The sequence below is a fragment of the Aquarana catesbeiana genome, linkage group LG11, assembly GCF_042186555.1.
Source record: "Aquarana catesbeiana isolate 2022-GZ linkage group LG11, ASM4218655v1, whole genome shotgun sequence".
NCBI lineage: Eukaryota > Metazoa > Chordata > Amphibia > Anura > Ranidae > Aquarana > Aquarana catesbeiana.
In genome coordinates, this window is record NC_133334.1 from 100,457,214 (window position 1) to 100,475,462 (window position 18,249).

General features: G+C 42.0%; 1 protein-coding gene across 1 annotated transcript in view; it reads right to left on the reverse strand.

Annotated features, from left to right (window-relative positions):
- The window catches only part of LOC141112210 (mucin-2-like), a 245,720-nt gene that overhangs the window by 167,116 nt on the left and 60,355 nt on the right, over positions 1–18,249 (reverse strand). The window contains exons 17-24 of the mRNA XM_073604810.1: positions 14,593–14,639; positions 13,892–13,980; positions 13,634–13,785; positions 11,895–12,033; positions 5,244–5,354; positions 4,218–4,397; positions 2,765–3,004; positions 1,822–1,978 (exon numbers count right to left, since the gene is read on the reverse strand). Of these exons, the coding sequence (XP_073460911.1) occupies positions 1,822–1,978; positions 2,765–3,004; positions 4,218–4,397; positions 5,244–5,354; positions 11,895–12,033; positions 13,634–13,785; positions 13,892–13,980; positions 14,593–14,639 (1,115 nt within the window). The remainder of the gene's footprint in view (positions 1–1,821; positions 1,979–2,764; positions 3,005–4,217; positions 4,398–5,243; positions 5,355–11,894; positions 12,034–13,633; positions 13,786–13,891; positions 13,981–14,592; positions 14,640–18,249) is intronic.

Below are 18,249 nucleotides of genomic sequence, written 5' to 3' on the forward strand. Positions count from 1 at the left end.
CACTAACACAACACAGTGCCATCTGTCCCCAGTGCCACCTGTCAGTGCCATCTGTCCCCAGTGCCACCTGTCAGTGCCATCTGTCCCCAGTGCCACCTGTCAGCGCCATCTGTCCCCAGTGCCACCTTTCAGTGCCATCTGTCCCCAGTGCCACCTGTCAGTGCCATCTGTCCCCAGTGCCACCTATCAGTGCCACCTGCCTCCAGTGCCACCTGCCCCCAGTGCCACCTCTTAGTGTCACGTGTCATCAGTGCCATCTGTCATCAGTGCCACCTATCAGTGTCACATGCCATCTGTTATCAGTGTCACGTGCCATCTGTCATCAGTGCCACATGTCATCGGTGCCACATATTAGTGCCATCTGTCATCAGTGTCATGTGTCATCAGTGCCACATATTAGTGCCATCTGTCATCAGTGTCATGTGTCATCAGTGCCATGTATTAGTGCCATCTGTCATCAGTGCCACATGTCATCAGTGCCACATATTAGTGTCATCTGTCATCAGTGTCACGTGTCATCAGTGCCACGTATTAGTGCTATTTCTCATCAGTGCCACACCAGTGTCATGTGCCATCAGTGCCACATATCAGTGCCATCTGTCATCAGTGCCACATCAGTGTCACGTGTCATTGTCCTGGAGCTCCAGGGACTTCAAAAGTGTAATAGGTAGTCAACAAGTTATGCCGTGTACACACGACCGGACTTTCTGGCAGAAAAGGTCCGACGGAACCATTCTGTCGGACATTCCGATCGTGTGTGGGCTTCATCGGACCTTTGCTTTCGAAAATTCTGACGGGCCTAGAAATAGAACATGTTTCAAATTTTTCCGACGGACTCAGTTCCTATCGGGAAAACCGCTCGTCTGTGTGCTAGTCCGATGGACCAAGAATGACGCAGGGGCAGCTATTGGCTACTGGCTATTGAACTTCCTTTTTCTAGTCCCGTCATACGTCATCGCGTTCTAAACAAACGGACTTTGGTGTATTCATGTGTAGGCAAGTCCGTTTCAGCGGAACTCCGTCGGAAAGACCATCAGAGTTCATTCTGACGGAAAGTCCGGTCGTGTGTACGCGGCATTAGATGTGTAATTTATGCTCATAGAACACCTGACGGTGATCCCTGCATGTTGGGCCTCTTTATGTGGCCAGGCTGTGAAAAAATCCCACACATGTGGTATCGTAATACTCAGGAGGAGTAGCAGAATGTATTTTGGGGTGTCATTTGTGGTATACACATGCCATGTAAGAGAAATAATCTATTACAATTACAATTTTGTGGAAAAAAAACAAAAAAAACCCCAACTTAATTTTGCAAAGAATTGTGGGAAAAAATGACATCAAAAACCTCATGATTTGCACCACAGCTTCACAAAGATCAAATAATATCCACTAATTTGGGTTATTTTTACCAAAGATATGTAGCAGTATAAATTGTGGCCAAAATTTATGAAGAAAAATTAATAATTTGCAAAATTTTGTCACAGAAACAAAGAAAATTTTTTTTTTTTGCAAAATTTTCGGTCTTTTTTCATTTATAGTGCAAAAAATAAAAAACCCAGAGGTGATCAAATACCACCAAAAGAAAGCTCTATTTGTATGAAAAAAAGGACAAAAAATTCATTTGAGTACAGTATTACATGACTGAGTAATTGTCATTCAAAGTGTGAGAGCACCGAAAGCTGAAAATTGGTCTGGTCACGAGGGGGTTTAAGTGCCCAGTTGTCAAGTGGTTAACTTTGAGGTCACTCAGCTTACTGAACTGGATGCAACCTGAAACCCACATTAATGTACCACCCCTGAGCTATATAATACTCTACTCACGACATATATCTGGTGTTCTCCAGTAGACACAGGCTTCGGCTTTGGTGCATTCCTGAGCATAGGCAGCTACCGCTGTGCAGAAGCATTCACAGTCTCCACCACTGTCACAGGCGCAAGCATCAGTCACACAGGCCTCGTAGAATGGAAGTGGATCCACCTATCACAAAAAGAACAACTGAACGATTACTTTAAGCTTTATAGTTATATGAAAAAAAATATGATAAATACTATGGGGTTGATTTACTAAAGGCAAATAGACTGTGCACTTTGCAAAGTTCAGTTGCACTATGCAAGCACAGTTGCTCCAGAGCTTAATAAATAAGGTAAATAATACCCAATCAGGTGCAAGGAAAATAAAAAAAATAAAAAAACAGCATTTTTGCTTGCACGCGATTGGATGATGGAAGTTAGCAGAGCTTCTGCTCATTTACTAAGCTCTGAGCGACTGCACTTTGCAAAGTGCACAGTTTTTTTGCCTTTAGTAAATCAACCCCTATATGTCCACATATAAAACTTTACAAAAGCAAAGGTAATCCAGTCACCCAAAACACTTTTTATTAAATATTAACTACTGCATTTGTACATTTTAAGTTAAGGGAAAAAACTATGCGTTAAAAAAGTAAGCTATACACTATGTTTTGTGCTAGCGCTTTCTGCTCACAATCTGCAGTAGTGACCATAACCATAAATGGCTGCAGTTGTTACAGTGCAAAAATAAAAATTCACCATGAACTGTGAAATGCATTTTTAAACAATATGACCTGACAGCGCTAAAATTGGCCTGGGCATCTAAGCTTCAACTACCTGCAGTCATTAAAGGGTTACCCATAGGCATATTCAAAACCCTGACCCATTAACCTACTCAGTTCTTGCACTTGGAGAAAACTTACAAAAACAATGTCATTGTTAGTTTATCTGCTAAACTCAAGTCTCATCACCATACCTTGCCGTGACAGATTTTGAAGACATCACTTTTGATTAGTCCACACTGCTTCTCAGCCCAGGCCCTACGATGTGGGTTCTTAAAGCAGGGGTTGATCACCTCTGTTGCATCAGGACAGGCAGAGTCACTCTTCCAGCTATTTCCAAATTCCAGCACATTAACGACTTGTAACATGTTCTTGGCCATAAAGTCATTTTGTGAATTGCCATCAAAGTTTCCACACAACCCACACAAATTGCCCTAAAGGAGGAAAAAATACCTTTTATAGACACAAAATCTTGTGCACAATAATAATAATTCTAAAATAATAATAATGTGAAAATCTTTAATGTATTCTCAATGTGTGTGTTAAGGCAGATTTTTTATTTATTTTTTTGTTTTGAGTGGTGAGGGACTGGATCATTTTTCAGCTTTTTATTGCTGTCTTTGTGTGAGGGCATTTGACAGGTGGTGAGAAAGCATTATAACTCCTTCTTGCCACCTGATTTATTCATATAATGCAACACTACCACGTCACAATCATGTGCATGGCACACAATTGCATTGCGGCACCATTAAGCTCAATGGGTGAGTCTGACAGGCAGAACTGCCTGTCAAATTCTCCACCCGAGTGAAAAATGCAAAGGATCGCAGCTACAGCACTGTACATCCCAGTGCAGGTGTATTCGGACAGTTCGGGTGGATGGAGGGTGAGTGTTTTATCCTCCCCCAGCTGCCCATCTTAAAGAGCACTGAGCTTGGAAAAACAACTTGATAGAGGATTTTCTCCTTTTTTTACACTACAACTAAAAAGAAGCTTTGGCTTTAAATACACTCTAAACATGATTTTTAATCTCATACAGGATGTTCTATTTTGCCTTGAATTAAGCAAAAAATGGGTTGACATATTTAAACTCCAATTCTGACTAGGTGTGTCTGAAAAGAATACGTAGACGCAATAATACATTTGTTGCATACGTTGACAAAGTGGAAAAATGTCTTGTAAAGTGTTAACGGTGTTAAAGTCACAGGGGTCAGCTTTCCGTTCTTTTTTTTTGCTTTTAATTTACAAAGCTTAATTGAACAAACTGAAGTTAAGAGATGATGGCTACCATGCACAACTGCACCAGATTGTGCACTCTGTATTTTCATTAAATCAACCCACAGTTACATTCTGCCGGCCAGCACTTCCTCTTCCAGAAATCTGGCATTACCCAAAAAGAAAGATGTTTTCATGGTTGGAGAGTGGGGAAAGGGTGAGTTATATTCTGCTACCATTGTTAGTTTAGGGGCTTCAAAGAAGAAAGCCATCAACAATGGTATTTTTTCAGGGTTCAGAGGTTTTCAGGCCTGAACATACAGTAGTTTAGGCAGGTTCAGACAAGGTGGGAACAAAAGTGCAAAGAAAACATGTATTGCCTTTTTCTGCATGATAAGGACAACTTGTGAGAAAATTTGTATAAAAAGGTCTTACCTTGTATACAGGGGAAACTTTGATGAATATGGTGGTCTTTTTGTCCCAAATCAGAAGAATACCATTGTCTGCCTGTATGACCAGGTAAAGACCAACCTCACGGGTCAGGTAACTCACACTTTTTGCACCTTCGCTTGAAGCTTCCACCAATTTCTCATCTGCTAATTTAAGTATTTTATTCTGAGATAAGCCAAAAAAAAAGAATAATAACGTTTAGTTATTATATATGATTTTTTAACAGACTTTTAATAAGTTTGCAAACATATTATATAATTAGTAGATTTGGTGTGACATTATCTAATCAACAATGTAAAGAACAGATGTCTCCCCAAAATCAAATACAAATATGATACAAACATGGTAGATTCTCTCCATGGGATATGAGGGAGAACCATCTGTACTCTGTATAGCAGGGGTCTCCAAACTTTATGAAGAAAGAGCCAGTTTACTGTCCTTCAAACTTTAGGGGGGTCGGATTGTGCCCAGTGGAACTAAACAATGCCCAACTTTGGTATTAGGCGGAGAAATAGTTGGTGTCGCTGGGAGGAATAGTACCCCATTTTTGTTGTTAGTAGAAGTTGTCAGTAGAAGTACAGTAAAGAAAAACATAAGGCTAACTATATGGACACCCTACTGCAGTCTTTCTCAACCTTTTCCACACAGAAGAACCTTTGAAAGAACTTTCCAGTCTCAGAGAACCCCTGCTAAAAGTTACTATATCTACAACTCATAATACATTAGTGTGATGGTCAGTGGGAAGACTGCTTCTAATAATTGTGGTCATTGTGAAGAATTACCTCCTAAACATAGCTAAAAAGATCAATGGTATCAGTGGGATCTTATCTGAGAGGCAGTCATTTCTCACTGCTCAAGGACCCCCTAGCAACCTCTGGAGGAACCCAGGCTTTCTTTAGTTATACAAATGACCCACCCAAATTATGTGTTGGGTTATTTGAGGGAACATTTCTGTTAAATTATTTACACTTATCTAGGACCAGCCAAGATATTGAATTCTAGGATACTCACCCCCAGAAAGGCATTGATGGCTCTGGAACATGTAACTCCTGTTGTGCCACATGGGACATTTTCTGTGACAATGCTGAAGGTGCCAGTGGAATGGTTGGGACCACAGTAATCCTGAAAATACATTGTTATTGAAAGCAATCTTGAACATTCACTTTTAACTTTTCAGTGTTTTTTTTTTTTTTTGGTTTTTGACAGAGCAGAGAAGTGTTACAACCTCTTTTAGGCTAGGTTCACACTAGAACACGATGCAATCCATGCACATTTCCCATACTACATTTAAAATGCACTGCAGTGAGTGTCAATGTTAGGTTAACAACACCCCAAACACAGGTTGCAAACACATTGACTTTGCCTGCACTGGATCGCACGGTACAAAAGTACCATGCAATCCAGTTGCAGTGAATTTCCAAAAGTAGTGTTTCCAACTACTGTTGGTGTGATGCAGTACAATCTGAGCCCATTCAAAATAAATAAGCTTAAATTGCACTGTACTGAATCGCATAAGAATTGCACAGGAATGCCCCTGTTCATAGTGTTCAGGACATGAAGTGATGGGAAATCTCTCCATCGAATGCAGAAAAACCAAAAACACATTTTAAGTAGAATTAGAAACAGAATGTTCTTTTTTTTTTTTTTTTTTTTTTTTTACTGCTGTTTGTGCTTTCCTGTCCCAGTCACAACAGATCCCCAATGGGGTTATAGAAAGAAACACAAATGTGACAAAAAAAAATCTAAATCTAAAAAATATCTTTTGGCTGGGCTGAAGCCAGCCATATACGGTTTGAATCTCGGACAATTAAGCAGGAACCATCTGAGATGCAAACCGTGTGGCAGGCTGAATGTATCCAAGTTGTTTGATTGAATAACTTGGGCACAACCAGCCTGCCGGATCTTACATGCAATAATAACAGTATTCTCTCGGTGGGGTGACTTCCCCTGCCCCCTGCCGGGAGAACACAATGGCTAAGCGGGAGAAATTCCCCTGTCAACACTGTCTGTGTTGATGGGGGTAACCATGGTTGCCTGCCCTAGGCTTTAAGAGATTATGTCAGTTAAACAACTTCATTACTTTAAAGCAGTATTAAAACTGAATTGGGATTGATTTGGTGCCTGGAGGTGCATGAATTGAGGCTGATCTGAGGTTTTAAAGTACATGAATTCATTAATTCTTAATGGTTCCCCCACGTACCTTGCTAACATGCATGCTTTTTCAATCGTTAGTACACGCCAAAGAGCATGTTAACAATGTACTATGGATTTAGGTGCGATGAGATTTCTTTTTCGTACATCACGGGACACAGAGCGCCACAGTAATAACTGTATGGGTTATACGCCACCTTCAGGTGATGGACACTGGCATAATTACAGACAGGGAGTCCCCCTCCCTATATAACCCCTTCCACACAGGGAGTACCTCAGTTTTTTCGCCAGTGTCTAAGGCAGGGGTGTCCAAACTTTTTTTCATAGAGGCCCAGATTTGATGAAGTGAACATGCGTGAGGGCCGACCATTTTGCCTGACATTCTTTGAACCAATAAAATTCAAGCTGTGTGTTAGTTTGAGCATTAATACACCGCCCAAAAAGAATCCTCCTGCCTTTGTGGCGGTGGGTGAGTAAAGAGATGATCTCGGGCGTGTTATTTGGATATACCTTATTTATTGGCGTATAACACGCACCTTCACTTTAAGAGGGAAGTTTCAGGAAAAAAACATAAATTTTAAATAAAGAACTATGAAGCAAAATAAGGGTCAGTGCCCATCTGCAGCCCCACGATTGCCATGAATGCAGCACTACCATTGCCATTAGTGCAGCACCCACCATTGCCAGGAATGCAGCCCCCATCATTGCCAGGAATGCAGCCCCCCATCATTGCCAGGAATGCAGCCCTCATCATTGCCAGGAATGCAGCCCCCATCATTGCCAGTAATGCAGCCCCCACCATTGCCAGGAATGCAGCCCCCACCATTATCAGGAATGCAGACCCCATCATTGTCAGGAATGCAGCCCCTATCATTGTCAGGAATGCAGCCCCCCATTATTGCCAGGAATGCAGACTCACAATCAGTGCAGCCTGACTGATGCCCATCCATGTGCAGCCTTGGAGGGGACAGGGAGGGGGCGGGACGAGCGCAAAAAGATTAGAAACAGGAGAAATTCCTGTTTTCTTGGTGGCCTCTTTACTAGAATGTCCTGCCTCCTTTGATGGACAGAACAGTCGTCCAATGGCAGCGCCAGAGACAGGACTTCCTATTACAGAGGCTGCCGTGTAGACAGGAAATACTCCTGTGTGCACGGCACTCGTCCCGCCTCCTCCCTGTTCCCTCCAAGGCATCTGGACATATATATCTTTTGTGGCCCCGGCGCTAAAATATATGTCCAGATAACCAGACGGCCATTCAAAACTGGAAAGCGGACCGCGATTGGCCCACGGACCGGACTTTGGACATGCCTGGTCTAAGGTGTTGGTCACGGTTAAAGTTGTGCAAAGAAGCTTTTCCTATGCACCCATTGCTGGAACAGCTTATTTATGCTGACTGGCATCATCCAGATAGGCATTTTATCCCTCCTAAGAGATTCTCTCAGATCTATCCTATGGAGGAGCAATTTACTAAAAAGTGGAGTGTGCCAGCAGTAGACGCGGCTGTTTCTTCTCTGAATGAGAGTCTTACTTGTCCAGTAGACAATGTTCAGGTAGAGCAGATAAGAGACTGGAGATATTGCTTAAAGCCTTGTTTGCCATGGCTGGTGCAGTGGCGGCAATCGACGTCTTACAATCCCTTAAAGACAAAGTGAAACAAGTCATAAAAGGGGAAGAGGTCCCGGATCTGGCAGAACTGCCTAGAGCCCTTTGTTTTGTGGTTAACGCTATTAAAGCTTCTATTCATCAGACATCTCGCCTTGCCCTTCTGTTGGTTCATATGCGCAGGGTTTTGTGGCTTAAGCACTGGTCAGCAGAATTGCCTTGTAAGTAGCTGCTGACTGGTTTTCCCTTTCATGGGGAACGATTGTTTGGGGATGATTTGGATAAATACATCCAAAAAATCTCGGGTGGAAAGAGTACCCTTCTTCCAGTAAAAAGAAAGAGTAAGCGTTTTTCTTTCAAATGTTCTGCCTCTCCATCGCCAGGGACAATGGCCTCCAGGCAGTTACGACAGCCTCTGCCGTCAACTCCGAGAGGAAGGCCTCCGAACCAAACGAAGGACCAGAAAAAGCCCTGGGGGCAGATATCTGCAAAGCAGAGTCCCAAGGCCTCCTTATGAAGGGGCGCCGACGCTCGATCGAGTGGCGGGAAGGCTTCGACAGTTTTCAGGAGTCTGGCGGGAGGAAATCCAGGACAGATGGGTCATCTCCACAGTGTCTCTGGGATACAAACTAGAGTTTTGGGAATTTCCACCGTCTCGCTTCCTAAAATCAGGCGTTCCCAAGGACCTAATAAAAAGAAGGTCTTAATTCCAGGCACTAGTCCGACTATTGTCTCAGGGGGTGATCATAGAGACTCCCTTAGGAGAACAGGGGTTGGGGTTTTATTCAAACCTCTTCACGGTGCCAAAGCCGAACAGAGATGTCAGACCTATTTTGGACCTCAAGGGTCTGAACCAGTTCCTAACATTCGCTCATTTCACATGGAGTAGATTCGCTCTGTAGTGTCCACTCTAAGGGGAGGAGAATTCCTAGCATCAATAGACATCAAGGATGCTTATCTCCATGTTCCAATATTTCCCGCTCATCAGAGATTCCTGTGATTCGCAGTGAAACAACAACATTTTCAGTTTGTGGCCTTGCCCTTCGGGTTGGCCACTGCACCTCGGATATTTACAAAAGTTCTGGCTCCGCTTTTGGCGAGATTAAGAGCCCAGGGTATTCCTAGATGATCTGCTGCTGATAGATCAGTCCATAACAGGGCTAGATCACAGTGTGGTAAACAGGGTCAAATATCTGGAGCATTTAGGTTTGATTCTTAACCTAGAAAAATCATCACTACAGCCAGTGAGACGGCTGGAATACTTGGGTCTAGTTATAGACACAGCCCACAAGAAAGTGTTTTTACCCCAGGCAAAAGTTTGCGCTATAAGAGAACTAGTTCACACGGTCAGGACAAGGGTGAATCCTCTGCATGAGGTTGTTGGGAAAGATGGTAGCTTTATTTGAAGCAGTTTCCAATGCCCAATTCCATTCAAGGTTACTGCAACAGGATTTGGATTGCCCCATGAGCTTGACTCCAAGCGTGAGTCTCGGTCGCAGAAACCTTCATACCGGTTACCTGGAGAGTAGTGACAACCAATGCCATTCTCTTAGGATGGGGAGCTGTCTTAGAAGGGAACTCGGTCTAGGGGAAGTGGTCAGAGTCCGAAGGGGCCTTGCCCATCAACATTCTAGAAATTCGGGCGGCCCGCCTGGCCCTAAGGGCTTGGACAAGCAGATTACGAAACTATCCTGTCCGTATTCAGTCCGACAATGCCATGGCTGTAACCTATATCAATCACCAAGGCGGCACCAAAAGTCATGCCGCCCAGAAAGAGGTAAGCCATATTCTGGCCTGGGCAGAAGAGCATGTTCCTTGCCTGTCTGCGGTGTTTATCCCAGGAGTGGAGAATTGGCAGGCAGATTTTTTGAGTCGCCAGCAATTGCTTCCCGGAAAATGGTCTCTGCATCCCGACGTTTTTCTGGTCATATGTCAGAAGTGGGGTACCTCGGATGTGGACCTATTAGCGACCAGATTCAACAGAAAACTGGACCTGCTTTCATAGGGGCCAGTGTTCCACCCTGCATTACAAACACTAAATTTGACGGTTTGGCTGTTGAGGCCTTCGTTCTAGGACGTCGGGGTCTTTCAGGCTCAGTGGTAACTACCCTGAATAATGCAAGGAAGCTGGCATCTAGGGCTATTTACTATAGGGTCTGGAAGGCCTATGTGTCTTGGTGCAAAAACAAGGGTTGACATCCTTGCACTGTCATAAGTAGAGTTCTCGCCTTCCTACAATCAGGAGTAGAAATGAAACTAGCCTTGAGTACTATCAAGGGTCAGGTCTTGGCTTGGTCAGTTTTTTTCCAAAAACCTCTGGCTTTGCATTCTTTACTTTGGGCCTTTATACAGGGAGTATTGCGTATAAATCCACTGGCTAGATCACCTCTGTGCCCATGGGATTTGAACCTGGTCTTGTCGGTCCTTCAGGAGTCTCCTTTTGAACCAATATTTGATACTCTTTTGGTCCTTGTGACAAAGAAATTGGTATTTTTGGTTGCAAAAACCTCCACAAGAAGGGTCTCTGAGTTGGTGGCTTTCTCTTGTAGAGAGCCATACTTGATACTTCATAAGGATAAGGTGGTCTTACATCCTCGTCCATCCTTTTTACCTAAGGTAGTATCCGGTTTTCATGTGAACCAGGATGTTTCTCTACCTTCGTTCTTTCCAGAACCATGTTCTGCAGAGGAAAACTTACTACATTCTCTTGATGTAGTAAGAGCGGTTAAATTCTATCTGGAAGCAACGGCTCAGATACGAAAAACTGACGCTTTGCTTGTATTACCAGAAGGCTCCAGAAGAGGAAAAGCAGCATCATAATCGACTATTTCTAGGTGGATCCATCAGGTCATTATCCAGGCCTATGATTTAAAAGAGAAAATTCAGCCTTTTCGTCCTAGAGCACACTCTACCAGGGCAGTTAGTGCTTCATGGGCAGTTCATCATCAACCCTCCATGGCTCAGGTTTGCAAGGCCGCAACATGGTCATCAGTACATACATTCACGAAATTCTACCTGGTGGATGTAGGTCAGCAAGAGGATGCCGCCTCCGGGAGCAGTGTTCTGCAGGCAGCAGTATAGGTCTTCACGTCTGACGGTGGTCTGCATTGTTTTTTTGTGTCTCCCTCCCCTCAGATGGCATTGCTTTGGGACATCCCATACAGTTATTACTGTGTTGCTCTGTGTCCCGTGATGTACGAAAAAGAAAATAGGATTTTTATAACAACTTACCTGTAAAATCCTTTTCTTGGAAGTACATCACGGGACCTCCCCTCTTTTGGGATATATGTATATTGCTTTGCTACAAAAACGGAAGTACTCCCTGTGTGGGGGGTTATATAGGGAGGGGGCCTTCCTGTCTGTAATTATGCCAGTGTCCATCACCTGATGGTGGCGTATAACCCATACAGTTATTACTGTGGTGATCTGTGTCCCGTGATGTACTTCCAAGAAAAGGATTTTACAGGTAAGCTGTTATAAAAATCCTATTTTTTAAAAAGGGTCCAGCTTTTTTTAAGCCTCCATGAGGCAAGTCCTTGACTTGCTGGGCTTAGAGGAAGTTGGGTAAAGGATGCTGACCATTATTTAATTTAAAAGAGGGGTACCATTTATTTAGTGGTGGAACAGAATTACTGCAGTGGACAGCATCTGAATAAACTTTAAAAGTAAATTGCTAAAAAAGTTGCTTTTAACTTTCTTTTTTAATGGGCTTTAAAGCTGAAGGATACTGCCATTAAGTGTAAATAGAGTTAGTTAATATAAAATATTAAATTATAAAAAGCTTAGATAAAATATGTACATCATACAGCAAGGACACAAAATTGTCTGCTGGCATTTATTTTTTTAAAGCAGCTAAACTGCATTATTTATAAACAATGCACAGCTAAAATAACTATAGGGTCACTTACCGTGGCAGCTACAAACTCACAATTCCCATCAAAGTCATACAATTTCTCATCAAATGTGATGTAATGACCACTTCCATAAATTGAACATGTCCTATAACACACATTATTGGTGCAAGTCCAACGTCCACTCTGACAAAAGCTGTGAATTAATGATCAGAATACAGATAGTCAGTTTATACAAATCTAAAGATATTCACATTCATGTGAACTGTATGATTGTGTACCATTATTTTTGTTTTATTGTATTTTTCATTCATGGGTTCTTCAAGAATGAAAAAAAATCACATGTACAAACATAAGCAAATCTTCTGAAAATCTTTTCAGAATCATGATCAGGGCAGTTCAGGTAATTGCAGACCATTTTGCTGTCAATGCATTCATTAAGGTGTGCAAATTGACGCATGTCGATGCATCATGAAGCATATCAACTAATCATGATGTACGTCAACATGTTTTGATGCATGTGCTATGGGGCAAGTTGACATTGAATATAAAGGGCATTCCAGTGCTTTTTATGATGTATTAATGTATTTTTATTGATTTCAGTTAAAAACACTAGAGGGGAAAAATGCATAGGTGTGAATAAATCCTAAAAGTGCAGTCAACTGAATCATCTTCTGGCTTTCCTATGTCTTGGATACTTCAACAACAACAAGCACTTCCTATCAAAATTCCCAACTCAGTTACTGGTGTTTTTGCCCATCTTTGTGTGTCCCAGCACCTCCTGATGAAATAGATTAAAGTGGTTGTAAACCTCAGACATGAAATATGAAGGGGGGGGGGGGGGTTGTCTATTCTCCCCAATCAGAAAAAGGAGAAAAGGAGAAGTGGAAACCAACCAGGAAGATTTGGAGGACCCAAAACTCTGTGTCACATCCTAAAGTGAAATATATGGAAAAGAAATGGAGCCCCAGGGGAGCCCTCCTCACTGAGCTCTGCAGAGTGTAACTTCAACTATTCGCCCCCTTTTTTGACAGCTCAACCAAGCTTTATAAATTCTGGACTTTGAACGGCTGTAGAGAAGACTGCAGATAAACAGGTAAGCAGGTACAATATATGTAGGAGAATTTGTTTCATTTCTGTGTTTCACCTGATGCCTGTTGCTTCACTGGGTATATGTAAGGGTTTACAACCATTTTAAATTAGAAAATTCAACATGGAAAATAAGAGCCCCTCATAAGGCAGATATGCAGACAGAGGAGCTGAAAGACTCTCACCATTAAGTTTTAAAGATGTAAGAAATGGGCAGGTTCCACTCCTAGTTCATCAGGGGTTTGAGAGTCCCCTTCCCTTCTCTGTTTATCAGCAGTATATAGAGAACTCCCACTTCTGAATGGTCATACCCTATTTTATCAATGGATCTGTGATCTGGACAGACTTTAAAAATTACCCTTATCCAACTGCAGGAATAAACCCCAAATGAATGAAAATAATAATTATTTGTATAACTAAAAGTAGCAGCGGTGTGTTCAGAGGTTATTACAGGGTGTAAAGTGTCATTTGCTGGGATATTGACAGATATTATTGCACAAATCTTTCTCAATTGTTCATATGTAATTTTAAGGCTTTTTGTAAAAGATTCTGTTCTGGTATATTGCATTTTATAGCATTTATATGTTAATGGCAGCTAAAGAGTCCTATGTACCCAATGTACATATACTGTATACTTCAACAGTGTATAAATCACAAAAGAAGAGTTGTAAAGGACATGTTTCAAGCATATTGAAATATCTGCTTACCATGTATTACAGTCCACATTGATCGTCGTCCCACTGGAATAAATATCTTGTTTGTAGCTACATGGGCAATCTTCCTCAGGAACACATCCATCAGCCCCATCATCTAGAAGTCCATTGGGGCAAACACACCCTGAGAGACATGCTGTTGGAAACTATTATGCCAAACAAAGGTAATAAAAAATAAAATTAATTATTTAAAGACTCAGTATTATAATCTTAATATATACACTCCCCAAAATGCATAAAAGGTACACTTACATTGTCAATGGCAAGTGTCTTGCAACTCCTTTGGTTGGGGGCATTTGTTTGGTTGTTGCAGTCATAGTAGACTTTTTCTTTGGAACAAACTGAAATGAAACCTCAGATTAGCCTCATATCAAAAATAACTTGTCCTCAGTAGGGCAGAGGCTCGGAAGCTTGGGTAAAACAAAATATATTCCATATCCTCCATAAAACAACCCTAATTCAATAAATGCTGACAGATACACTAATGTTTACCTATGACACATTATGGCCAAAGCTATAATACATGATAAATTAACATTTCCAATAATAACATTGTAACATTAACATCAAAGACACAGTTTAAAAAAATTAAGCAGATCCACATGCACTGTCCCTTCTAAACTATTTTCTTAAGCATTTCCATTCTAAAACAGGGTAGAAAGCTGGAACAAACTTCTCTATCTGAATGTTGTCCTCTGCCACTTCATTGTCATTATTTAAGCCCTTCCTGTTCATAAACCCATACCCGTCATTTCCTTCCTTCAGCCCACTCTGTCATGTGCCCTTATGCCTATTTCTGCAAAGTTCAGGGCAATCTGACTCATAAAGAGTAGCTGAGCAGTTTCTTTTTACCACAGAGGCACTAAGTCTTACTGTAAAATAACCGTATAATGATTCATCCATCTGTTTATTAAAAAAGGCAAAATAAAAGAAAAAGATGTAAATGTCCTTACCTTTATCAAGGAAAGGACTGCAAACAAGTTTCCCATCATGGCAAGTGCTAGTTGACAAAGTGAGAAGGCAAAGAAGTAAGAGACATACACCATTACCATTTTATGTGCTTAGTCATGGATAGGGATTTTTTCTCATGGAATAGGTGCAGGTACTCCTTCATTTTGAATCACCCCTTGTCTTCGCCCCCTACACTCCTCTGAGCACCGACCCTGGGTTCCACCCCCTACCCACCTCCCAGTACCATCCCTTTTAGAGAATACAGAACCAAGTAATTTGTATAGAATTTGATACTGATAGCAAGAAAAGCAATAAAATAGATCCCCTGCAGCCAACAACGATGGACAACCCCCCTCCAATCAATAATATACCCCCAGCAACAATAGAGCTGCCACAAAAAATACCCTCACCCCAGTAACAATAGACCTCCACTAGCAATAAAAGATCTCCCAACCGCGAGCAATAATAGACCCCTCCCTCAATAGTAGATCCCTTGCAAAGACAATTAACCCCCCTCCCACAACAATAGACCCTCCACCAGCAACAATAGATCCCCCTAGTGACCATAGATCCCCCCAGCAGCCAGCATCAGTAGTCCCCGCTGAAAAAAAGCCCTGCTCATGGATATCGATCGATATCAATCAATGTTGAAATTTGAAGGTTTAAAGGTTCACCTTTACTGGTTAACTTGAGTTATTAAAGATGTAAGCTGTCAAAAAAACATGCTAGGTTTCTTCAAATTTTATAAGTTCTGATAAAAAAGCCTAATGCTGTTTTAGATGCTTGCTTCTTTGAAGCCTAACCCCAGGTTTCATTTCACTTTAAATAGTTCCTTTGGGTGAGACTTCCTGTCTCTGAATGTCTTCTGGCTGAGGTGGAGAGGCAGGTGGATGACATCACAATCTCCGCCTCAGTCAATCAGAGGAAGCCTTCCTGTGAATGACTGAACAGTGCTCATCCTGACTTGATTTTGGATCCTCATTGTTCCCAGGATCTAGTCAGAAAGCTCATGATAACACACTCTGCAGTATGCAAACTGAAGGTAGTGCAGGTATATGTACTAACTATTTTCTACAGTTTTTTTTTTTTTACACTTTTAAAGAAGATTTCTAGACATAGGTATGCTATACATATTACTTTGGGCTATCTGAACCAATGTAGCTTTGTATATACTGTATACCATATACCATACCTGTCCGGGAAGGGGGGAAAATGCAAAGCATTCTCTGAATGGTGCTTGTGCTGAGCAGCTGAGTTCCTGTGCTCAGTAAGTAGAGGTGCAGTCACTTGGCACAGAGCCCAGAAGCAAGTGGAGCTCATCGGAGTAGCAGTGTCTGCTTCAGTGAATTCCAGCTTCCAGGGGCATCGGGCAGGTGTGGTATATACATAATTACATTTGTCCAAGCTGAACCAATGTATAACATACCTGTGCCTTGAATCCTTCTTTAAAGAGGAAGTAAACTTCCTCTGCTGTCTTTTACTTATTGGCAAGCCTATAATAAGGATTACCTATAGGTAGTGTAAATATTACCTAAACTTGCACCGTTTATGAGATATTTACAATGCATGCAGGCAGTGACATCACTGGCGCATGCACTCTGAAGGAAAGGCCATGGGTGCCATTCCTTCCGAGCCCTGTGCCATGAACAGCGCCTCCCGTGCGTCTCCCATGCGGGAGTGACGTCATCGCGGCTCAATTACAGAGCCGGCGCCTGCGAACCCGGAAGCAAGACGGGTAAAAATGGATGCGGCTTCAGCGCTGACATTGTGGCGCTGGAACAGTTTCATTTTAAGGTAAGTTCCACATATTATGCTAGTATGCAATGCCTTGCAGGAAAAAAAAATAAAATAAAATTTCCAGCGGTATACAACTGCTTTAACCTCCCTGGCGGTATGATTATTTCAGATTTTAGGTGCTGAAAGCGGTACCATTATTTTGCACAGAAATTTGGCGTTTTATATTGTAGGCCTGTAATTCTTAGGAATAATTCACTTAAATCTGTCCAAACCACAGTCTAGTAGACATCCCGGGTATGATAAATTTTGAAAAACGAAATAAAAAATTATAATATAATAAATAACTATAAATAATTATAACAAATAATAATATAATAAAAATTATTCAATAATGTAATCAAATCAAAAACACTGAAATTTGCTCAGTTGCAGAATTGTCACTTTCGTTACTTTTAGTGTTTGGTGATGGATTTTCCCACAAATCACTATCACTCAATTCTGCAAGTGATTCTAATTTATTATCGCTGTTTTCTAGCTGCTCTAAAGCCACTTTTGATGTAAAGGGACAGTTTTGGTTGCTATGGACAATCTCCAGTTTCCAGGCAGAAAGAACAGTATTTATAATATAAAACTGCATGCAGGACACTGGACAGACCACTAGGGACAAAGGGGATGTGTAATTATTTGATACAGTACTGTAATCTGTAAGATTACAGATTACAGTTTACTGTATCTATACTGTGTGTTTCACTTTTTGAATTTGCCGCCGAACTCCGTCCCCGTGCGTCGCCGATCACAGCGGAGAGACATCGCAGGAACCAGGGGACAAGGTAAGTAAACTCTTCCTGGATCCTGCGATGCGATCCCGAGTCTGGCTTTTGGTATTGAAAATCCACCCCTACCAGAATCGGGAATACCACTAGGGGGGTTAAAAGAGAAGTACAGCCAAAGCTTGTTTGGGTGTACTTCTATGAATCACAGGAGTGCAGTTCATTTTGCACTCCTGTGACCCGTTTTCAGCAGAGAGCGGGCTGAAGTCACAGAGGTCGGTCCAGGCACTGCACCATCATGACCACAATGTCGGGATCCACCAGAACCCTGGATCGAGCCGCTGAGAGCCTGAGCTGGCCGCCCCCGCCCCCTCCACAGCCCAGCGCTCCAGTAAGCAAGGAGGGGGCAGAGCAGAGAGCTGTGAATGACAGTCAGCAGCTCTCTGCTCGGGGAGCTGTCAGAACCAAGCGATCAGCGGTGTTCAATTGCTCGGTTCTCAGTGCAGAGGCGCCAGGGGACAGATGCAGCAGCCACCTAGGTAAGTATGATACTGGAGAAAACCCCACCCCTACTTCTCTTTTAAGCTGTTTTTTTGTCACAGTTATAACTGTTTATAGCAGATAAAAAAGAGATTTTATGCAAAATGCATGATTTATTAAATAAATACACAATGCTGCTGGACACTGATTGACCTTAATTATATATAAATATATAGTTCTTTGTGGATCAATCAGGTTATGAATGACGTGTTGTGACCAGCTTTTGCTGAAATACATTCAGTCTGCCCCCTGCATTACTCTTTCTGTCCCTGCATTACTCTGTATCCACCACAAGCTTTCCTCAGTCCTCTGAGTTAACTGATAGCTAGTATAATTCAACTAATTTCCTCTGAGCAAAGCCTCTCATGTGCCTGCCCCCAGTTTGCGAATGGTCAGTCACACTGTCAATTTGCTCTCTACTCCTATCAAAATTCTCATTGTCAGCTGATTAGTTTCTTGTGCTGATTCTTCCTCTCCTATTTAGCTCTGTTATACAGTGGACTGTGAGAGGCTGATACCAGGTCAAATTCAGGTTTCTTAAACAAATAATGAGGATGCATTAGTGAATAGAGAGCTGCATTCATTTAGGTCTTTTACATCTATGTAGACTTC